Raw genomic sequence first — 24,122 nt, 5'->3', positions numbered from 1 at the left:
AAGTCCATTACTGTATATAGTAACTATTAAGTCTAATATACCCTAGTAAGCTATAGTACTTTTTCCTTTGGGAAGGTATGATCTGTGCAGTCTGTAGTTCTGTTGAAGAAAGATGTTGAATCTATTTAATTATTCTTGAAAAATAATTTATTTCTGGGCATTTTTTTCACACTGCATCAAATTAAAGTTGATTACGTCGATTAAGCATCATGAGGTGGGGGGTGGTTCCCTATTTATTTATTTTTTGCTGGGAGTTTTAGAACCCTATTAGTTAGGTTGCTTACTCTTTAAAATACCAGAATAGGGAGGATGGTGCAGGTTTAAGTTTATTTTTGGGTGCAGTGTATTTTTTGCATACAGGTATAACAGAATAGCTTTAGTGTTTTTGTTTTGTTTTGTTTTTTAACTTGAGCATTAACTTATACAAAAAGCAGCAAGATATTAAAAAAACAGTTTTATTGATTAAAAAACACACTATATCGGATTCATATCGGTATCGGCCGATATCCAAATTTATGATATTGGTATCGGTCATAAAAAAGTGGTATCGTGCCATCTCTAATGACAGCTGCTCAAAACTACACACTAACGGCTTGTGGTACTTTGCATCTGTGAACCTTTATTTTGTTTATGCAATCTCTATTGACAGCTTCATATATGACAGTTGCGATGCTGTGAAAGTGTCAACAGAAACATAATACAAAACCAAATCTTTTCAGGAATGCCAGGTTGTCACTCCTCAACAAAAACAAGACTACGTGAAGCATGGGATCCGTTCGCTGCAATGGGCAAGACCTTATGAAAATAACATGTCCATATTACAATATACACCAATATTCTCCAAATCCTCTACCATTCAGCATTTTTGGTGCCTACAAAGAGATGAATCTGTCCATGCTGTGTATATTAATAACAGATACCAGCTTGTGACTTATGTTCTGAAAGCAAGCCAGACAGCTGCTCTAAAAATAACATGGAATAATAGTCAAATATAAAAAATGCTGACTGTCACACCTGTGCTAAATGTAGTCGAAATTACAAGTTAGAGATGTGTAGAGCCAAAGCTAGCCGTCTCATTCGGAAAGAGCAAAATCTAAATAGAGACAATGATTTTGTGAGCTGAATTTAGACTTTAAAAACATTAAAGCACTGCATGATGCCAGCAATGAGGAAAAGCTCAGCAATTAATCAATGCAGAGTAAGACAAAAAACAAATGTTAAGAGACAGCACTAAAAACATTTAAACAGCACTTTTAAGTTATTATTATTAGGACCATTTTATTATCTTAAGTTTGAATTAAGTTAATAATGCCTAAGGTTGGATGCTATAGTTGGGTATATTTGCCTTAACAGACTTAATCTTCTCAACTACCAGCTATTGGTGTAATGTAACTTTGTGCATTTATTAAAAACATCTGTATTTAAACTGAGCGTTATGTGCACAAATACTTGGCTGATGTCAGTGCTTTACAGATAATGATCCCTCAGTTACAAATAACACAGCAGGAATGTTTTACTACAATACATTTTATCAGATATTTCTTTTTTTTCTTTTTTTTTTAACATTGAAGTAATATTCCTTCATCAAAACTGAAAATATTTGCATATCAGCATCAGTGCATGCAATTGTACTCTCTGACAAAGGAGGGCAGATATTAAAAAAAAGAATCCCACCCATGCTCCTGGTTAGTGATGCTTTGTAGACCATTAAACAAGAAGTGTAACTGCAGGAGCCAAGCTTGTTTCCTCTGCTTCAAAATTTAATGGTCCCCCAAACACAGAGTCACAATTTAGTTCCATTTGTTAAAACACACACTGTGGAATCACAGCCTACAAAGCTTCCAGAGAAGTAACAATGTGCCATACTGTGGATGTCAAAGAACAGTAACACGTGTCTTTCAGTGATCTATTTTTATCCATTTTTGTAAAGTGCCATTCACAGAAAACTGCAGACTAAGGAAACAGAAGCAGGGAGCAGTGGGAGAATTAACTCAGTAGATGTTTCCATAATGCGCTGTGCATGTCGGAAATATTCCATAAATAAATTGGTGGAAAGCCAGAATCTGCTTTGAGACCATCAGTGGTGACAGGCAACTGATGGGCGAGATAGAAAAACGGTGGAAAGGAGATGGTGCTGACAACTGGTGGAAAAAAAGTACTGCCGTATCTTTAAATGTCACAATGCTGCAGCTGAGTCATGGAAACGCCTCCCCCGCAAGACAATCAACAGCCAATAGCAGTAAAGCCGGTCTCCTGTATCCTGATGCAGCAGAAATCCTTAGCCATCCTCTCATCAGACCATCCTCTCTACGTCATTCCCCAGCCGAGCCCACACACGAAGAGGCTGGCGCAGTCACTCAGGAAGTGAGTGCGCGAATATGTGACGACTAAAGGGGTGTGTCACTCATTCAGCAACGTGTAGCGTCACTGTAGCAAAGTGCTGCAATGTTACTCATAGACACTCACGCACACGCAGTTCACTTTAAAAAGAGCTAGGTGTGCCACGCTGAGAAAATGGACCTGGAGGTGCCGAAGAGATTCAGCACATCTCTGCTTCCGATTGCTTCTGTACTTGCAGAGGGCACACACTGGAGTGTGATGCAGAGCAGTGATACTGCAGTGCAGCACAACTCTGCAACATAACTAGCTCCCTGTCTCTTCATGTAGCAACTTTCTCAGTGAAATAAAAACCGAGAATAAATGAGAGAGCAGGATGTAGACATGCATTAATCTAACCTATTCACAGACTAACAATAAAGCTGAAAGGCAGACAGGAGGAGGTAAAAAAAACAAAACAAAACAAAAAAAAACTTACTGTGGACACATGTGACCAGATCCTGTTTTTTCTTTTCAGAATCTCCAAACGTGTCCAGGCAGGCTAGACAGAGACAAAAATGGAATTCAGTTGAAGGGATGACAAACGTATAATCAGCCAAGAGAGAGATTAATGGTTTTAGGTAGAATAACTTACCTAAATACTTGGGATAAAAGTAGTTCTGCATCAGAGAAAAACAAAAACAAAACACAGAGGGTAAAGTTATGTGTTTGCAAACAAAATCTAAACAAGGCAATACAGTCTCAATGAACTCTTAAAATTAGTAACAGGTTTCTGCTTATACTTGACTTAATTGTGCATTTGTTTTGGGGGGGTTTTATAGCTCACTTCTGCAGGAAAAACAGTTCATAAACAATCATGAAATTTGGCAGTGCGATGCAGAGATTAGGCTATGATTACTCTGTAATCTGCTCTAACAGGGTGCAGCTCTATGACAGGAGCTTCTTCAGCATTCTCTGCATTCCTGGTAGTAGTACCATCCCTCCTGCCTTCTGGCTGCAGCAGTTCTCCACATATAGGCCAAAATCTGAGACTCTGGAGGCACAGAGTCACACTCATGCTGCAGTAGATGCCAGATGCAGCAGGCTTGCGTGAGACCGGTGTCTTATTAAGTGAAACTAATCAGGCAAAATTCTGTGTGGGGTAAAGTCTGATTATACACTGACCTAAAATATAAGCTGACCTTCAAAGGTTAACCAAAACGACTAAATTTGAACCTCACACTGAGCAAGTTAGTTTTGACACCTTCTTCTCATTTGTATGTCCCGTATGTCATCAAATAAATGAGAGACCAGAAACTTGGTATGACTGTCCATTGCCAAGGATGATCATAAGCATTGGGAACACCCCAGCCTCTCTCTTTCCCTCTCTGCAGAGCTACAAAGCTGCAGCAGAATAAAATGCAGAGTCAGAGACAGGCCCCTTCATGATGAATAATGCAGATACGAGTGAGACTGCAGCTTTGTGTCACGACAAGGTTCAAAACTTAAAGGAGTAATTTGGTGTTCTGCCAGTGGCATGCGTGGATCTGATTCAGACATCACCCGACTTCACCCTTTTTACCAGAATCCACCTCAGCTTCAGTTTAATCCTCCCTCTCTCAGCGCCAGACTAATCTTACAAGTAATCTTAAGTCATCGATTGCCTCATTCGCTCCCTCTCTACTACAATTCACAATATCAAATCTTAAGGAGTGAATGTGACATTTAAAGGGCAGCACATCACCAACACAAGTCCACCACTTAAAACCGTTGAATATGAATGTCAGATGTAGAAATTAAGAAAAATTACAGAGTTCACAATCAAAAGCATCCAGCCACGTTAGGGTAGACTTGTTGCAGAAGATTCTGGGCATGCATCTGCACTATTATTTGCTGTAGCACATATCATCTTCCCGAGGAAGCCCAAGAAGCCCAAGTTCTGTGTGTTTTTCTAAACACTTTGGATTATTTATAGCCTGTTTGCACATACAGCACACTGTAGTACATATAAAATAGGCTTATGAATTCACATGGATGGAAAGGCTGACGTGTACACTCATGAATGCAGAATGGAAACTAATCTCCAGTACAGGTTTCTGAGCATGGCCCGTGTGATGGATTTTGTACGATGTTAAATGTCAAGTAGGAAACATGTCTTCAGATTACCAGGGCAACGTACACAGTAATGTTGAATGAAATGCATGTGTGCGCATGTGCAACATCAGAAGATGCAACACGATGAGAAAAAGAAACAGAAAGACATCCAGCTACATCCCATATTTGTTATCAACTTAAGGACACATGTCAATATGAAGAGGAGATTGGGGATATAAAAGGGGATTTCACAAATGACGGTAGAGTCATGCTGACTCAGTGTCTGTCACAGAAACAAAACAAAAGACGCGGAAAGCGGCCAAGTCCCAGACATGGGAATATTATGTGTCCTGACAGCTATCAGCATGCTGGACTTATTGAAGCATGAATACTAGCGGCAAGCAGCCCAGACAATGAATCATTAGTGTGTGTGTAGTCATTATGAACATGATGTAAACACCCAGCCTCCCTGAAGTTACAGTACATAACACAACCTCAGCAGGTAATGGTGCTCTGATGGAGTTGGTGGTACTGCAGTACCTCCTCACAGGATGAGAAGGAAGCCCGCCTTTGCTCGCATGCAGCCTTTGCTCGCATGCAGCCTTTGCTCGCATGCAGCCTTTGCTCGCATGCAGCCTTTGCTGAGCTGCAGCTGAGACTAACTTATGAACACACCACTCACCGTCTCCGGGTCGTTTTCAAACACTTCTCTGGCCTCCTCCTTGCTGCACTTTTCCTCCACGCACTCCCTCTCCAAGTGTCCTTGCTTCGTCTCCTCGAAGACTTGATTCGCCCTCCTGTGTCTGCTCAGAAACTGGTTCGCCTCTTGAGGGGACAGTGAGACTACAGAAAGAAGGACAAAAGAGAGCAAAACGAGCAAAGTTTAGTCACCTTTTTAAAAAAAAAAAAAAAGAGCAAGTGAATGTTAAACAACTCTGCGGTTAAGCAATACACTGGCGCAGGAAAACAATGTGAGGGATGTTGCGAAATATCTAACGTTAACCGTCAGTACTGGCAATAACCAAGACGTGTATCATCACCAGCTGCAACTCAAATGTCAAAGAGGGTTTAGCGGGCTAGCTAGCCGCCTAGCATGTAACTGTTTACTTACTGCTGTCGGACCAGCGGACGAGCAGCAGGATTAGCAGCGCTGCCGACGGAAAGGACTTTGTCGGGGTCAGCCGCATTGTTTGACTGCTGTGTTTGCGCCAAGCTCGAGAAACTTTCTCCTGCCCCGTCCCACCCCCTCCTCAGCCTCTCTCGGTGTAAGCGCAGGCGTCGGTGCGAAACGCCGCAGGTATTCAGGTGACTTGCTCCGACCGTTGGCCGTTAACGTCTACGGTAGGACACGAACGTCGCGCGCGCTTGTGTGTGAGTCTGTGTCCCCCTCCTCCTCCAGGACGCTCACTACTACTACACGGGGAAACTGCACGACCGACCTCTTCTACCCCCCTCGCGTGCGGTTCAGCTGGTCCCCATCGCGGTGTGTGGGGACTTTTACTTAGCCGTTTGCGGACCGGACAGTCTGCGGAGGAACACTGCTCGTCTCTGCTTCAGGAGGAGGAGTAGCTCTCTGAGAAGTGCAGGCAGGAGTTTGAAGTGATGCAGACACCTCTTCATCCCTCCCTCCCTCCTCTGTGTTCGCGTGTGTGCATGTGCGCGCGCATCACACTGGGGAAAAAAATCTGTTTAACTGGCACGCAATCCGTGATTTGGGTGTTGCACTTGTGGTTAGTAAGTAAATACTTGTATTAAAGTAAACAATACTCGAGTACTTTGCAATGCCTTCAAAAGTATTTTAAACGTTAGTCCAGGGGCATAACCAAAGGAGGGCATGAGGTGGCACAGACTACGCTAATTGTTATTCCCCCCATTTTGATTTTTTTTTAAAATTCAGTTTAATCTCCAAAGTGAATTTTTTTTATTTCAGCTTAATTATTATTGTTTGGAAATGTTTAGTTTTATTTTATAATTTTAATTAGTTCTTCTGTTACTTTTAAAAAATTAAAAAGTAAATCAGTGCCATTGTTACAATAAAAACATAGAACTTCTTGAAAGCAGTTTACTTAGTGTTTTAGACAACCAAAGTCTCAATAAACATTTCCTCAGTGTCTTGTCAGGCAAGTTATAATAAAATTGAGAAAAAACAAATATTAAAACAAATCATGCTTCTTTTATATTTATATTTCAAGTCTAGTTTTCATTTTAATTTTAATTTTTTTTCACATTTTATTTTAGTTTTTAGTTTAGTTTTAGTTAATGATAGAACTTTGAAGAGCTGTGAAAACGTATTTTCCCCCTCCTGATTTCTTTTTCTTTCTTTTTTGCATATGTGTCATATTTGCCTGTTAAATCATCATGAATTAACGATGAATAACCACATTTTCTGAAAAGCTGAGTTCACTTTCACCAGCCAAGCCTATTTGCTTATTGAAAACACTGAACTTTTTGGAACAAAATAAAGTCTTGAACAAGCAATCCATGCTGGAAACCCCTCCAGTGTGGTTGAATTAAAACAATTCAGCAAACAAGAGTGGGCCAAAATTTCTCCACAGCGATGTAAAATACTCATTGCCAGTTATTGCAAATGTTTGACTATGTCACAGTCACATGTCAGAAGCAGAAATGACGTCACTCCTAAGTTGAGCGTGTTCTATTACTAAAGTCAGAAAAGCAAGAAAAAAGAGGATTTGGTTTTCTTCTTAGCAAGGTAGACCTATTTGTGCATCACAAGCAGTACACCACAATGCTTGGATTTGAAAACACAACTGCAGCACATTCATGAACAGAGCCTGGTCAGCAGACTGCATATGCCTTATTTAGTGAGTCACAAATACAATGTAAAAAAACAATGGCAATACAAATTTCAAGTTTTACATTTTAATGTTTATGCGCATTGCCATAATCTTGGATTGTGAATTCAAGGTTGGTGGGGCTGCTCCGACTTTCCAAACTGGAAATCCATCTTGAAGGGTCATTCCAATTGGAAATTGGAAATTCTGACTTCTAACTTTAACTGGAAGTGTTAGTCTTAGAGTGCCCAATTTAATTCTCAGTAATATTTATTTTCAAAGCTTTTGTTACTTTAATTATTATTATTATTATTATCATTATAAACTGTATTATTATAGATAATGTGTGTGAAATACTGATTAGTTAAGCTAGGAAGTAGTGGAGTAGCTATAAAGGAACAAAAATGCAAATAAAATACATATATCCCCCAAGTATAGTCCTTAATTTCAACAGCTTTGCAGATTTTACAGTAGAAAAATAACTTATAGCTCAGCATTGGTCATAACATTTACTTATAAAATATGTTCTTTGTTATAGATTTAACTACTAAACAGCATTTAAAGTAGTGAAATGACATTAAGTGCTTAAATACCAATTTATGGTACACATAATGACACAGCTACACAAGGAGCCATTCAGCTGCATGGATAATGTGTGTTTAGTCTTCTGTTGAATATACAGGGCTTGCATACTTGTTTACAGTGTTCAAAGTTCAACAGTTTCTTGTAACTGAGTATTTTTCAATAGTCTTATGCCCACTTTTACTTTCATTTTCAGGGAAGTTTATTTTTATCCAGGCCTTTGCAAAGTAACAGTCTTTTGTTTCGTTTACTCTGGAAGTTGTGCAACATGTTTTTCAGTAATTTCTTTAGATTTCAGTCCACATTTGACCTGTTTTGCCTTATCTGCGCGACAGTGGGCTTTGCAGAAAATTAAAAAGCACATCACTTGATGTGAAAACACCTCCAAACTGTGTTTTGTAAATGGCAGATTTATGAGTTTGTTGTGTCACCAAGTACTTGGACAGATGCAGTGCTGGGAAGTATGAGTTTAAGGTTTTTCTGCTGAACATGAGAAAACTCACCAAGCAAGACACTGATATAATCATGACACATTTTGAATCATGAAACTAAATTCTGAATCTGTTCCCAGTCTCTGACCTTGTTTTGTGCAGTGGCGAGAGACCAAAACAAAGCAGGGCTGGAATCCAATAATAAGGTTGCTTTGATACAGTTTTATTAAAACAAACATCAAACACAACAGCAAACAACTACATGTAAGTTATATATTAAAGATGGCATGTTTTATATACAAAGTGGAAACAAATGACAACCAGGAGAACCCTTAAGATGAGGAAATAAACAGGAAAACAATAAATGCTGTAATTATGACAGGTGTACACCTCTGATGACAACAGTGGTAAATTGAAGCAGGGCTTCGGAAATGCTCCAGATGGTGATTTAAACAAAGGAGTTGAAACAGAATTTGATAGGAACACCTGAAGGCTCAGATATCTCCTCTGTGGTTTCTCCTGCCACAAACATTAATTTCAACTACTTGTTTTTAAACAATTTAGAGAGAGTACCATGTTTCAGCAGCAGCAGGGACAAAGATGCAGGTGGTCTCACAGCCTGGTCAGCAGTGACCATTTGTTTATTTTTCTACACAAACATAACCATCTGTTGCTCAACTCATGGCATGCACGCTGCAGAGCTCAGCTCCTTTTTGTTTCCACTTTCCTGGAAAACAACTTAATGCAGACAAAAACTGCTACACCTATGTCATCCAGCTTCCGGCTACCTCCCTGGTAAGCCAGCCTTTGTTGTGACTCACTAAAGCAATACCAGAACAAAATAGGTCAGGGTACAAACAAGAACACTGTAGGGATGAAAAGCTTAAAATCACTCTCTGCCTCCGTCTCTTCTTCTCCTCCTCTCTAGATTCTCTTTCCAAAATATCCCAAGAAGTTTCCCCTGTGGGACTGCCTAATTTTAGGGCTTTTTAATGCAATGTGGTTTTTTAAATTGGGTCACTTTCTGTACATGTGTGCCACCTCCAGGTCATCATCCACAGTAGTGATAGGAGGACACGAGTGGGACTTGATGCTGTTATGTTTGCTGAGAGCTTCGTCGAAGTCCAGCTGCTGGCTGTTGATACTGATCTCCATGCAGCCGTAGTAAAAGGCCGTCACAGGGGTGGTAGGCAAAGGGATGTCTTCTGAAGGAGAGAAACACAGTAACTGTTTGATGGGTTGTTATGACACCAAGTATCATTGTTCATGTTACTTTCAATATGAATGAGTCCTTGCTTTGGTGCTTTTAATCTAGTGCAGTCATCTAGTTAAAGGTTTTCTGATTCCTTTCATTCTCAGCTCTGCTTAGTGCTAATCATGAAACATGAAAAACAATAAACACCTCCTGCTAAGCTTCAGCATGCCGTCACCATTGTCACTGTGACTATGGCAACATGTGGATATTAGCATTAGCAGCTCAAAGCACCACTGTTCACACAAGGCTCACAGATCCAGCAGGAAAGGCAACACATTCAAGAGGATAACCCGCATGAAAATCTCAAAACCCTTTATTCATTTTGATCACACATCAAATGCTTATGCTTAAATTCCTTCATAATTACTAACCAGGTATTCCACCAATGTATGTGCTGACAGGGTTTTGCATGGTGCTGTTGAGGAGTTCCAGCTCCTTCTGCAGGGCACTGGACTCCATGTAAGTCACACTGGAGGAGTCAGCTGAGATCAGGATTTCTGTGGGAGTCACATTCAGCTGCACCATCAGCCGATCAGGGTAACACAGCATCACAGTGTCCAACGTGGCCACCGAGGCATCGTGCAGGAACACCTGCAAGTTCTGGAGAGCACATTGGTTTAAGGATGATAGACAGGTGCTTATTTTCAGCCAAAATGTGACCAAACTTACAGCAGCATCTTTTCCCTTTGGTAGAACAGCCACTGACAGGGGGACTGTGTTGTTGTAGACAACAGCAAAGAGAACACCTGTGCTGGTGGATGGACGAATGTTCATCTTTATATCCATTTTCCAGCTTCCAGAATCACCTGGTTACACACATGCATGCCAAGAAACATTTATTCCTTTTGTCAGGTTAAAAATTTAGGATTCTTTACAAACTTTTAACAAAACAACTTCCCACAGGTCTGTTATATCATTCTCAAAATTACATGGTTGTAAACTCATAGAGGGTTCTGTTATAATGTGGAACACAGACACGACCAGCAGACAGACATGTCAGCAATGCAGCAACTTTGGCCTTTGACCATCAGTCATTCAGTCATGGATCTAAATATCCAACAGCTGTTAGTTATAATGTCCCCAGTGATTTGTTTCCAGCATCATCTCACAGATCAAAAGTCAGAGAGGTTTTAATGAACATGACTGTGAATTCAGTGTACTGCAGTGACCTCTGCAGTCACCTGATCTAACCAGGAAACCTCTGGGATATGGCAGAACAGAAGATTGGCAGCATTAACGTGCAGCTGAACAATCTGCAAAAATGATGTGTGATGAAATCAACATGGAGCAGTGTCTCAAATGAGTGCAACAGCTTGTGGGATCCATAACACCATCAAATGAAGCTGTTTTGAGAAGAAGGCCTTATCCAGTGTTAGTATGGCTTTCTAATGACGTGCTGGGTAAAAGTCTAAGATCTGGCCAATGTATATGGCCGTCACATGATTTTCACAAGCAGATCATTCAGTTCCGGAGCCCCTTGTTCCCTCTATATGTAGCAATGGGAGTTTCTGTATCAAATAAGCTTTTTTATAGTTCTGTATTGTCATGATCCAGCTCAAGATTAATCACGAAAAATGGTAGAGACACAACTTGAAGAAAAAATTAAGAAGGATCTACTTTCAGTCGCTCCTTTCTTCACAAGAAGTAACTCCACATGTTTGATTTGGCAGATATTCACACCAGATGTTGGGAAGGACCAACCTTAAAGGGATTTGTCTCTCCTCTCAGGATTTACCGAATTGTTAGCGAAATTAAGCAAAGACCATAATTAACTTAACGAGGCATGCTAATCAGTGTGACAGCAGGTGTGTCGTGTTGTGTAGGGTAAACCTAAAGTAACCAGGCAGAAGTCAACCAAACAACATCAAGATAATAATAACAATAATTGTTATGATTCAGGATGCATCAGGATTCATGAACTGTGTCTCATGTTATGTCCAGGTTACCTGTAGGCTGGGGACGTAACATGATAATGCAATGAACAGGTGACCTATCCAGGGTGGCCACACACTGGCATATGCTGGTAACGCAGCAAAAAAGGTTTGCTAGTCAAGCTCTTGGATATGGGAGGTCTGGGAGGTGCAGTACACCAGAGCAAGCAACGACATCGAAAAAATAGTTCCTTGTAATGCTACGTTATTTCGAGAACAGAAAGAGTAACCTCAGGTGCACTTTACCTCGCCAACATTGGTGCTCTCTGAGACACACAATAGACACACAGCATACTTTATGTTACTGTTGTGGGTATCACTGGGATGTACAGTATGTCTCTTTAGAATTCCTGCTGCTGATAGATGCAAATGAAAAAACTTCTAAAGGTATCTGGAAAAAGTCTGAAAGTCTGTTAGCCCAAAAGCCTGTTTTTTATTTTTTGTCTATTTCTTTAGGAACAGTTGGATGGATAAGGGTGGCTTTGGTGCTCGGGGTTTCCATGTGCACCTGGGGACAATTTACTTTATCAAGCTGGTGTACCTAAGGAGTAGCATGGCAACTGTTTCCTGCCTGATCATTGTTTCAGCCTCTTTGGTAAAAAGCCCATTACGACAATGTTCTGATTAATATTTTGACATTATTAGTGATCTTCATCACTGCAGAGTCTCGTCTCTCAAGACTGCATAACTGTTTATGCACCAGGAGAACAGTGCCAGCCAGCATTCCTCTCTCCGGACCAACACGTCAATGTTCCACCTGTCTGCAGGATTACTTACCTGGATTATTGCTTACCAGCTGCCTACCCCTTTCCTCCTCGTCTCATCTGCCTCTCCTAAATTCCCAGCTGCCTACCTGCTGTACATCGCCCGCTTCTTCAGTAAAAAGTGTGATGAGTAAGCTCTCATTAACAGTACACAATGTTTACCCTTCACCAGCCTCTAACTGATGTTTTCCCTTTTCCATCAGATTCCTCAAACTGATCACATCCCTTTGAATCCGCTTTTAGCAGAAGATAACAGTATGCAGTTGTCAAGGGAGCCCCCCAGTGGACTGTTATCTTTAGACTTCTCCAGAGGGTTGATTTTAACAGACCACTCCAATCACATGAAAAAGATCTTATCGTAAGATGATAGTAAGGGCTAAAACATAAAACCTATGAAACTTCATAAAACCTATGAAGCGCCTTGAGGCCACTTTTGTTGTGATTTGGCGCTATATAAATAAAATTGAATTGAATTAAAAACTTTATAGTGAATTGAGGTCATCCTTGCCTTTGATGAGAAAAGTGGACCCAAAACATGCCAGCAAAATGTCTCTCACGGCTCATAAAAGATCACAGGTCTTCCTTTAATGCATCATATGATAAGTTTAGATCTATATCAGCTGTATCAGCAGGTCTTTGCACAAACCTAACAGGACTAGCTGTGTGGTATTTTACACTCACTATGTTCCTGTGTTAATTCAGAGTTCTCAACCCACTGCATTAACTCCCCTCTTAAAGACTTTAAACCAGGGAACTGCACAAAAACTAAATTTAAGAGCTGCTGCTGTAATGCCTTTAAGCTGTTGGTGTAGACCAAATGCAGACGCCAAATGTTCCCTGAGGGATTAATAAAGTGTAACATAACTTACTCACTGTAGTCTATGTTGAAGTGTGCTAGTCCCTCCCCGGTGAAGAAAGATCCTCGTTCTACATGCACGAAACAGTGTTTACTTGTCTTCTGCTGGATGACCTCCTTTACCCCAGACGCCCCCTGATTCATCAAGTTCCAACCCCGGATGCAGCCATCCAGCCTGGGGTTGATCTGATAAACAAACAGTGCAGTAGCGTGAACTTCTGCTCTTTAACACAATGTCTCAGCCAACAAATTTAAATTCACACAGGTTTAGTTAACACTAAAATCCCCTCCCTGCTGTATCTTGTCTCCTGGGAAGGTTAGTTATGTGTGAATGCCTTGGAATGAACAGCTTACAGGCTTGATGACATTGTCGGTGCGGTTAGGCAGGCCAGCGATGTAAACTTTAGTCTCCAGCTTGCCATTGACTGATGTGAAGAGACTCTCGGGGCTGTTAATGCTCATCACAGCTTCCCTGCTGATCTTCACACTGATGCTGCTCTCCAGCTCATCCACAGAGATCTGTGTGTCACACGTAACACTAAATCATAATACAGCACGTCACTGTTATCATGTACTTTGCACACTACATGTTACCACAGCGTAATAGACTTCTCATCATTTTAGTTCGTCAATTTAGTCTTAAGGATTTATGTTCACTATATGATAACAAAGTGACAGACTTTCTCACCACATGCCATTGTCCATCATTGATTGCTTTTCCTCCGCTGGTAACCTTAGATGTGTGCTGGTTTTTGAACTGGACTTCAATGCGACCGCCCCTGAGTCCCACCATGAACCACGAGCCTTCAGAAGACTCAGCATAGAGAACAACTCCCTCTGGGTCAAAAGTACGCAAGTCAAACTCGGCTGCAAACCTACCAGGAGGAAGACAGGTAAATTTACACAGTAACTAGAATATGGCCCTTCTCAGTAACCTGCAGGTAGTGATGAATAACATGTAAGACCCTAGCTGTGCCTTATTACTTGTTACCACTGCAAAAAAAAGTAAGGGCAGCATTGTGCACAATTTCCAGAATTACCTGTCTCTTTGAATTATGGCCATGTACCATGACCCCCTCCCCACAAAAAAAACATACCACCTAAATTTCACAAATGTTCTTTTCCAAGTTGTCTTCTTGGGCAGCACTGTATTGTTTTAACCACTTTTAGATCCCTCCACTAAAGTCCAGGTAGGACCGCAAACCTTGTGCATCTGCAGTGCACAATGGATCTCAACAAAGTAGCAACCCTGTAACTTGATTTTCAGATGGTGTGCAGGGCTCGCAAAATTTCACAATGCCTGGTAGCCCTTCGGGCAGGAACTCTTCAGTTTTTGGTAGCCCAAAATAAATTTAAGTAGCCCGAATAAAAAAAAGAGATTATTTTTAATGTATAATATTGTAAAGGAAACAAAACATCAATCAAAAAAATTGTTAAAACAAATTACAACTACTGTATAATAATTACAATAATCAACTAAAATATTTTGTTCTAATTGAACAGAACTTTCTGTGAACTTGTAAGAACTGTGTAGAACATGAATCAGTCTGTGTCAGATTCTGAATCTGAAAGAGAGGAGATCTCTGCACAAGCAATCTACCTTGCTACCCCGGTGTTCTGCAAGCCACATTTTTAGATCCATCCATTCTTGTAGAATTTTCTCTTTCTCTTCCTCATCTAGCAAAAAGGCAAAATGTGTGACAAGATAATACACCTCTTCATCCCCATAATTTGCCAGCTCTTCTCTGGGGTAGGGAAGAGTGGAAGGGTCAAAAACCTTGAAACGAGAGAGAGGCTTTTGTCCATGTACTTGACTGTTTTGCCAATAATCTTCTGAATCGCTGCACCAAAGCTGTCTCTGCAATTAAACGTCACTCACCAATCAGTACTACCGCTCTTTATACACAGTTTGTGCGATCGCACTGAGTTCGTAACTGAGTTACAAGATTATAAAAGTAATTCATTACTTGAAAAGTAACTATTGCGTTACTTTAAAAAAAATGTTTATCCCTCTGGGGTCCAGGGTATAACTGGCCATTTTTAAAGACTTTTGATTTTACCTCTACATTTCACCTTTAAAAACTATTTACTTGGCTTGTTTGGTATCATCCTTTTCAGCACAACCTCACATGTCTGAATTTACAGTTATGTTTTCATTTTGACATACTGTATTAACACAACTGATCTAAAATCAGACAAAAAACATAAAATCCGAGTAGAAGGAGTTATATTTTTTACTGTAACAACCGCAAACATGTTTAATCTTATTTCATAACTTTAAATGCAAATTTAATTTTTGTCAATTTTAAAATCATATGCACCATTTACCTTTTACCCCCTTTTTTAATAACCATTTCAAACTATTTAAATAACAATCAGGTGTTCTGCATTCAATAAGATGCCACACAAATTATTTGTGCCACTCCAAACATTTCTGCCCACTATAAAGGAGAACATCACAGCCTGATACCTGCAGGTCTGACAGCAGGAGGTGTACCACTCCTCCTGTTTTCTACCTGGAGACAGCAGTCGCCTCATTGTTCTGACACACAACACAAAACTATCCACAACACTACACACTAACTACACAAGACAACACATGAACTACACACTCCAAACACGCTAAACGTCACGCTAAATCTCTCACATCTCAAAACTCGCTCTCTCGCTGCTGTCTTTCTCTCTCCCTCTCTCTCTCTCTCTCTCTCGCCGTCACTCCTAAAACTTCCCCCCTTCCTAAACAACCAAATGTCATGTTGCCATATCATATTTGATTGGTCGACATGGTGCATTTTTCCACCAACACAAAAGGGGTGTTTTTTGTTTTGTTTGTTTTTTTGGTCATAAGCAGAGAGTGCTTGCTAGCACTGTCCTTAGACAGTAAACGTGATGAAACTATTTAGGAAAAAACACAGCGTATATATTGCTTATCATGACTCTGGTTTTACGCACAATTTAAAAACTGGTATATATCACCTTGTTGGTTTGTCATCTTAAGTGTCATCTAACCACGACTACTTTATTCTTCCTCAGTCAAACACCAGCACTCATGGGATTGTTTTGCCCCCTAGCTCCAGGTGTTGCGGCAATCACTGCTAGAAAGTGATTGCCCCGCGCGGGAGCGTGCGCAGCTGCTTAAAGCTGTAGCGTCCAGATTACTTATGTAGGCAGCTACTTTCGTGCAACTGATATAAGATGCGGTAAGCTGAACACAGCTTCAACTGTCTGTTTGTTGAAAAATAGTAACCGCATTTTCTTGTTAGTAACGCTAACGGCGTTGTAACGACAGAAATAGTAAGTAGTTAGATTAGGGCTGCTCAATTAATCGAATTTTAATCTCGATTACGATCTGGGCTTTCAACGATCATTAAAAATGACTGAGCCGATTATTAGCCCCTACCTCGTGCTTTACTCTCGCGCTGCTCCGTGTGGCAAATCGAGCGCACCTCTCTGCATTTCGAACACGCCTCACAACAATTAAGAGGACCCAAGGGAAGCTCGGAAAGCTAAGCAGAAGTTATTTGGAGAGGAGAGTGACTGCCGTTGGTTGAAAAGAGAGGTAAAAAAAAAACTTCAGTGGTGTGGAAACATTATGGGTTCGCGGAGTCAGACGTGGATCAAGTAGACATAGTGTGTAAACTTTGCTACGGTGTAGTAGCTGCACCACAGAGCAACACTGCAAAGTTCACTAAACATAGATGTTTACATTTTTCATTTATTTTTTATATTGCAAACATTTGCACTGTTATCAGTATTTGCACACTATTTTATATTATTTTTTGACAATCTTTAAAGTCATTATTCAATACATTGTTATTGTTAACCCTTTAAATTCCTGTAGAACCGGAAACGTGTAAGCTAGGGCAATAATTTCTTTTGCATAAGAAACCGGAGGAGTTGTACTTACATCTTATGTCATCAGCTTGTCCTAGGTCACGGTTTCCTTCCACATAAAGCTTTGCAGAAATTGCATAAAAAGCGCTTGTAGGAACAAAAACATAATTTTCCAGAAACACGCTTTGCCGATCTGATCAGCTGTTCGTAACACTTCCCACAATGAAAAAGACGTCAACGCTGTCCGAAACCGGAAGTGACGTCATTTTCGCAGAAAATTTAGTTTTTTACTTGTAGGCCTTAAAAGCCTATACTGGTGTTTTTATAAGTCATGTTTGACTTTTCTGAATAGTTTCTGTGATGCTTAGAACTCGAATTGCACTGCTGGGAATAGTTTATTTTGATGCACATGCTGTTTTCTTTGCAAATTTGCATCATAGGATTGTTTTTTGTTTTTCCTGCAGTATATAAAAATTGCTGTATCTCCAAAGTAAAACTATGAAGACACTCAAAATAAATTTCCTGTGGTGGGAAACTATTTTTTGCAACTTTTTTGTACTTAAAGTTTTGAGGGATAAGCCTCTTAAATTTCTCCAAGTAGAAATATATGTAACAAAACAAAAACAATTTTCAATTTTTTTGTAGTTTATTGCGCTTTTTTGCAATTAATGTAATTACTATGGACTTAATGCATACATATTATTAAAATATGGGCTATAACAGTTGTATTGATGTATAGCAACTTGAAATGCTCCCAAAAATGGCAGTACAGCATGTAAAAAAAAATAATATAAGCTCTGGCGGACTTGGTTCTATGGTAGGTCTTAAAGGGTTAAATAAATATCGTCAAATAATCGAGATCTCAATTTCAGTGAAAATAATCGTGATTATCATTTTTGCCATAATCGAGCAGCCCTAAGTTAGATTACTCGTTACTAAAAAAATTAACGCTGTTACTTGTAACGCCGTTATTTCCATCACTGGCTATGAGACCCTGTTGATTCAGGGCTGAGACAACAGTGAAAACCTTTAGCATAGAAAGGTAACATCTTTGCACTACATGTATTGTGACTCTTGGTCCTCTACATTAATACGTGTGTGTGTTTCTGTGTGTGTGACAAACACCTACTTTGTGTTCTCCGGCAGGCGGAAGCGCAGGTAGATGACAGGAAGGCCTGCGAACTGCTCTCCTAAGTAAAGCATCTCAGGGTGTTTTTCCTCAAGCAGGTTGAGACACACGGGGATCCTCTTGCAGTTCTGCCTATCCTGTGCCAGATGCAAACCCTGGCGACCATCGCAGTAGCACAAATAGCTGCCCTGAGTGTTTATACAAACCCCCTTGCACACGTTCATCTCACACTCGTTCATGTCTGCAATGACAGGTTGGGAAGACTTTATTAGCAGTGACCCTTGATTCTGCGTCTGGGTGATAAATTTGAAAGCTTACCATCACATGTCCTGGAGGTGAAGTTATATTTATATCCCACAGGACATCTGCAGTCATAAGTGCCTGGTATGTTGACACATTCAGCTTGCCTTCCACAGATGCTGCGGTATAGCAGGCATTCATTGACATCTGGAAGGTGTGATGGGAAAAGTGACGATGAGCAAACAGAGTGGTTGGAATCTGAACTTCAGAATAAGGAAGTAAAGTGTCATTTTTGCTACTCGGATGAAGTACAATTAATACACATAAAAGACAATCTGATTTCTTTTAATGTTTCAAATGAAAAACACACTTTAATGAATTGCCTTACTGTAGTGCAAGCAGAGATACAGACAGGTGAAAAAGAAGGATTTCGTAGGTCTCTGTGCAGTCGTTTTGTAGAAATAACTTGTAGTAATTGTTTTCTGTGTTTATCAGTTTCTCACATTGCTGTGAAGGAATTTGGGCCATCTCTTCTTTACATCATTGCCTCAGTTCATTCAGGTTTGTGAGCTTTTCTCTTAAGGTCCCGCAGCAGCATTTAGTTAGGTTGAAGTCTGCACTTTGACTGGGCCATGGCAGCACCTTGAGTCTTTTTTAAAAAAAAAACATGCTGTTGTTGATTTGCTGCTCTGCTTGGGATCATTTCCCTGTTGCATGACCCAATTTGGACCAAACAGTCCCACATTTAACCCCAGATTACTTTGGTACACAGAGGAGTTCAGAGCAGACTTAACGTCTGCCAGGTGCCCAAATCATCTCCCCTCCACAACCGTGCTTGACAGATGGTGTGAGGTGTTTGTGCTGATATGCTGTGTTTGGTTTTCTCCAAACATGATAGATAGATAGCATAAAGAATAAAAATAGTATACAGTAAATTCTGGCCAATGATCACTCCAGCCTTGTGAATATTTTTTTTTGATCCTGAAACAGAGTGCTCTCTGCCAATGCAAACTGAACACTCTGAGAGATAGTCAGCAATCCAGGAGACAGTGTCAAGGTCCCTGGGTCTTTGACACAGGTTCTGGGCTAGTTGCTTTTTTCTGGTTTTGTATTTCGATTATTTTGTATTTCAGTTTTTACATTAGTTGATAAGTTTATTAATCACCTTTTAGTTTTCCTATTCTGTCTTTCCAGTCCTGTCTCTGTTTCCTATCTTCTGTCTTTGTGTCAAATGTATATATCTTAGTCCTGGTCTCAGCATTAGTTATTTTCTGTTTTATTTTGATAATGTACATGGGATGAGAGAATATGCTAAATTTTGCTTCTCTTTTCTCATTATCCCTGATCAGCGTCATCTGTGCCATGTTTCCTCATTATCCTCAGTGTGTATATTTTGTCTAAGTCTCAATCCAGTTAGTTAGTTAGCTGTTTTTCTCTGTCAGGTTTCCAGCATTAAATAAGACTCTGATTTTTAGGAGGGGGGGGTTCTGTTGAATAATGCACTTTGGATCATGCCTCCCTCATGTGACAGACAGTAGATGATGTGACACTCATCCTAAACAGTGTCTGACTCAGGAGAGATGGTTAAATGGTATTAAAGAAACTGGAAATATCAAACAACATGATTCTCCCAATGCCAGTGGAAGTGAGCATGCTACAGCAGGTAAATAACAACATTCTCCATATGAGGCTGGTAAACAAACTGAAAAGGCTCAAACACATATTTCACTTGAGAGCTAAGCCGGGCCAGAACCAGTTCTCCAGCATCTTCATAACATGTGACATCAAGGTACATGGTCTGATGTTGTTAAGCCCTGATGGAGCAGCTTTCATTGGTACTAGTACTACACATGGCGTCTTTCTTCCACGGCACTAGAACCTTTTGAAGAGGTGAAGAGATGCTGCAGGATGCCAGACAGCCAGACAGCACAGTGCATCAGGATCCTGGGATTGATGCCATCGGAGTCTGCAACCTCGCCTTGATGTAGCTGTTCCAGCAGTGGGGTCAGTTTCTCTGAGCGTTGCACGGTCTGAACTTGGGTTGAATTTGGTCACATTGTGCCAAACGTCTGCTTTTACAGAGTTTTCATAAAACTGCACAGAGTCCTTTGAAAACTTCCATTTTCACATAGCTGTATGCGCACAAAAGCTGCTTTCACAGACGTACTGGTTACTTTGGGAGGTTAACAATACACTTCCACATGCACACTTCCATTACATACTTATTTATTCTATATTTGCTACAACGACTATTGAGTATTAATGCAAATTAAAGACAGTCTGAAAATCTCAGCATGGTTTCTCAGAAAGGGTAGACAGTGACCCCTGTGACACTATTTTACAGGAATATAAACATTTTCTAAACAAAAACGTAGACTGTGCTCAAGTATGGGAAATCTTATCACAGTGGTGATAAGATTTCTTATCACCACTGTGATCACAGTGGTGATAAGATTTCTCTCTGGGGAGCTCAAAGATTCTTTTGGCATCTCCGGAAAAATGGAATCCAAAAATTATCAAAAATTTAATGCATATAAGTAAATAATTTCTAGTTATCGTAACTGGCAGATTGATTTTAATAAAATATCTTGAATCCCTAAATAATAGGTTATAATAACTAATTTCTACTGACAGGCTGTGTTATCTAACAGTCCATCAAAAAATAAATAAATAAAGAGGGCAAATTTATCAGTCTGACTCAGTACATGTTTGTGAAGACTTTGAACTCAACATGCAGTGGTCAGCCTGAAAGACTAACAGTGACTAGATTGCCCACACACACCAAAACAAGATGCAGAGAAATCAGGCAACGATAAGCACGGGCAGTTTAAGCACGTTTTTACAGCTCTGAGCTACGAGCCTGCTGGTGTGTTTACAACAATCAGGATGAACCATCTTTTCAGATGTTAAAAGCTTTCCCCTTCCTCTTACATAAGGAGTCACCTCAGGTCAGCTTTGCAAAAAACAAGTGGTGTGGCCCCAGAGGGTAACAGCTGGGGGAGCTGATCTTTTTTTAAAATTTGTTTTGCAATGCATCCATATGAATAAATAAAAAAGAAAGTAATTAGAGAATTATATCCTGTATGCTCAGCTGCCATGTAAAACTCTGCTGGTGACGTGTCTCCAACAGAGGGACCGTAAAAAACAGAGCTGGCACACACGTGACACAAACAAGTGTATATAAGGAAAATCAGTTAAGCCTAATTATTATTAAAATGACCATCCAGTAGAGTCTTACCCATGCAGTTGATGTTGTCGGTGAGTATGTAGCCTTCTTCACACATGCAATGGAAGCTACCTGGGATATTCTGACATATTTGATTACATCCGGCATGAAGTTCAGGATCTGAACACTCATCGACGTCTGCCCAATCGATACGCCGCACAAAAATAACAGCAGCAGGTTCCATAGATTAGGAATGAATGATTGCTGGATGTATTTTGGTAAAAAATGATGAAAAATGTTTAAAATGCCAAAAGACTAAATGAGAACTCACCTTCCTCACAGCGCGGCCCCTTCCAGCCCTGCTTGCACACACATGTGAAGGCAGCCATGCCGTCCTCGCAGCGCTCTGAACCCTCCTTGTAGCATGGAAACGGCGTGCACTGATTACTGATCTCTGGTTTTGGAAACACAGCATTTGACAGCTACAGAGAAGTGTAACAGGCATATAAAAAGCTTAGTTTGAGGTTTAAGCTCACCTTTCACACAGGCACGAAGGTTAGAGGGGATGCCGGCATCTGAGTGCTGGCTATTTATGCCGACACGGTGTGAACCCAGACACGCTGCAGAAAAAAATGAGCGTTTATTTGAGACAAACAGTTCAAAATAGACAAAAATATTAAGAAATGTGATTCATTTAGCAGACTTACCAACATATTTAGGGTAAAAGTATTCCTGCAAAAAAAGAAAAAAGAAAAAAAAAGGCTGTTGATAGTTTGGTATTTACTGATAAGGACAGAAAGGAGAAAATGCAGCTGCATCTTTAGCTTTTACTATTTTACAGCAAGAGCCCAAACAGATGAGATGGAGACATTTAGAGACAAGATCAGAGCAAGAGATAAGGCTGAGATGATTTGGACATGTGCAGAGAAGGTATGGTGGATATTTTGGCAAAAAAAAAATAATGACTAGGGAGCTGCAGGACAGGATTAAAAACACAGAGAGGATTTAAGGATGCAGTGAAGGAGGGTTGATGTGACAGGGGAGGATGCTAGGGATAGGGTGAGATAGAGGTACATGATCCTCTGTGGTGCCCCCTAAAAGGAGCTGAAGATGAAGAAGCAGTAAATACTTGCAGTACAGATCTTTTTTTCCCTACTATAACTGAGCTTTTTCTTTCTATTTTGTACAGTATTTTATTCTATTTTGTTGGTACTTTATTCTATTGTATATAGTATCTCGTTCTTGTTGTATAGTATGTTATTCTATTTTATCTTCTCCTATTCTATTGAGTTTTTCTTAACTTTTACTGCTCTTAAACTTGTACCTTCTGTCGTGACCAAAAAAATTCCCACGTGTGGGACTAATAAAGGTTTATCTTATCTCTTATCTTAAACGACTTGGAGCTCCCTAACCACCGATTACACACCCTCGTTACTGTGTTACTAATCACGTTCATTAAAGCTCTTTGCCTTCATAAGTAACACATGCTGGATAACAGCCAAAAATCCAATCCACTGTTATAACTTTTGCTGCTTATTTCATCTTCTTCTTCACTGCCATCTAGTCACTTCAGTTTGACCTGGCTTTCCCTGTCAGCTCTCACCGTCTCCGGTTGGTTCTCAAAGATCTCCCTGGCCTCCTCCTTGTTGCACAGCTCCTCGATGCACTCCCTTTCCAGGTTGCCCTTCTTGCTCTCCTCAAACATTGAGTTGGCCCTCCTGTGCCTGCTCAGGAACTGCGAGGCTGTGCTCTGGCTCAAGACTATGGGAGACACAAACAATTATGTGTACAGCGCATGCATGTAGCACATCTTTTAACTGTCAGCTCTGTTTTGAGTCCAACAAACCTATTGCTGGTTAATATAAACACCTGTAACAACATTACAATAAAAAGAAATGACTGATGCCGGTAGGAATTAAAGCCTCCTCTGTCATGACAGCTCTCCCGAGGCTTCTGCCTAAATGGATGAAGAGGGCAGCTTAATTTCATTTAGATGAATTGGCCCGAAAAGAGGTAGGGAGTGTTATTGCGAAACCGCCATTTCTCAGAAATGACCCCTAGTTGCTGTAACAAGCACTTCACGTTGTTTTCCAAGCATTGTTTCATGGTGAACAACGGAGCCATGTGACCCTCACATATGCTAAAAGTGATTACAAAAATATTGAAGTCCTGAAACGGTTCCCAGCTGGTCTCATCCAGTCTGTGAACTGCTCTCTTCAAACTGGGACATTCTGACTAAACACTACAATCCAGCTCAACACGTAAAACCGCAAAACCTCAAGCGTACTTACACCGATAAGCATCGACCAGCGTCACCAGTAACACGAGACAAGCCAGGGGTTCCCCAAGAGCCCTCTTCTTTCTCCACATAGTCGAGCCGTTCCTCCTGCTAGGCCACGGTTTGGATGCGAGTAGAGACTGGCTGAGCGGCAGGTCCGTTAGGGAAAAAACTTTATTCTTCCCGAAAGTGTTTTTCGTCGGGTGAGATGGAGGGAGCACAGGCAGCTGCCAGCAGAGCGGGACACGGAGGGGTTATGTGTGTGTGTGTGTGTGTGTGTGTGTGTGTGTGTGTGTGTGTGTGTGTGTGTGTGTGTGTGTGTGTGTGGAGCGTGAGGAGAGGGGAGGCAGCTAGGGAACGCTGCACGCACGCTCACGCGCTCTGTGCCGTTATTTTTTCCCCCGAGCGTGCGCGTGCGGCTCAGGCTGAACTCATGCAGAAAATAGGTTTACTA

General features: G+C 40.6%; 2 protein-coding genes across 2 annotated transcripts in view; both read right to left on the bottom strand.

Annotated features, from left to right (window-relative positions):
- The window catches only part of gas6 (growth arrest-specific 6), a 24,095-nt gene extending 18,063 nt beyond the window's left edge, over positions 1-6,032 (bottom strand). The window contains exons 1-4 of the mRNA XM_005932680.3: positions 5,522-6,032; positions 5,093-5,253; positions 2,972-2,996; positions 2,816-2,878 (exon numbers count right to left, since the gene is read on the bottom strand). Of these exons, the coding sequence (XP_005932742.1) occupies positions 2,816-2,878; positions 2,972-2,996; positions 5,093-5,253; positions 5,522-5,597 (325 nt within the window). The 5' untranslated portion in view covers positions 5,598-6,032. The remainder of the gene's footprint in view (positions 1-2,815; positions 2,879-2,971; positions 2,997-5,092; positions 5,254-5,521) is intronic.
- A 2,385-nt stretch (positions 6,033-8,417) lies between these two features.
- On the bottom strand, positions 8,418-24,033 carry pros1 (protein S). Its single transcript, XM_005932681.3, has 14 exons — positions 23,682-24,033; positions 22,994-23,151; positions 22,098-22,122; positions 21,927-22,010; positions 21,722-21,844; positions 21,463-21,588; positions 18,303-18,431; positions 17,985-18,225; positions 13,710-13,896; positions 13,376-13,540; positions 13,039-13,207; positions 10,140-10,276; positions 9,842-10,070; positions 8,418-9,420 (listed from the first exon to the last, which is right to left on the bottom strand). The coding sequence occupies exons 1-14, from the start codon at positions 23,758-23,760 to the stop codon at positions 9,233-9,235; spliced, it is 2,040 nt and encodes a 679-aa protein (XP_005932743.1). The 5' UTR covers positions 23,761-24,033; the 3' UTR covers positions 8,418-9,232.
- Positions 24,034-24,122: the final 89 nt, after the last annotated feature.

The sequence above is a fragment of the Haplochromis burtoni genome, unplaced genomic scaffold, assembly GCF_018398535.1.
Source record: "Haplochromis burtoni strain Fernald_Lab_line unplaced genomic scaffold, NCSU_Asbu1 Contig_161, whole genome shotgun sequence".
NCBI lineage: Eukaryota > Metazoa > Chordata > Actinopteri > Cichliformes > Cichlidae > Haplochromis > Haplochromis burtoni.
This window is presented reverse-complemented; position numbering and strand designations above follow the sequence as displayed.

Bases quoted from the DNA above. Each gene is read 5' to 3' on its own strand.
- pros1 (XM_005932681.3), bottom strand. From the start codon at position 23,760: ATGTGGAGAAAGAAGAGGGCTCTTGGGGAACCCCTGGCTTGTCTCGTG. The intron at 13,208-13,375 runs GTAAGCTGTTCA...TTTGTTTATCAG, and splicing joins CCGACAATGTCATCAAGCCT to ATCAACCCCAGGCTGGATGG. The intron at 10,277-13,038 runs GTGAGTAAGTTA...GTGTGTAACCAG, and splicing joins ACACTTCAACATAGACTACA to GTGATTCTGGAAGCTGGAAA.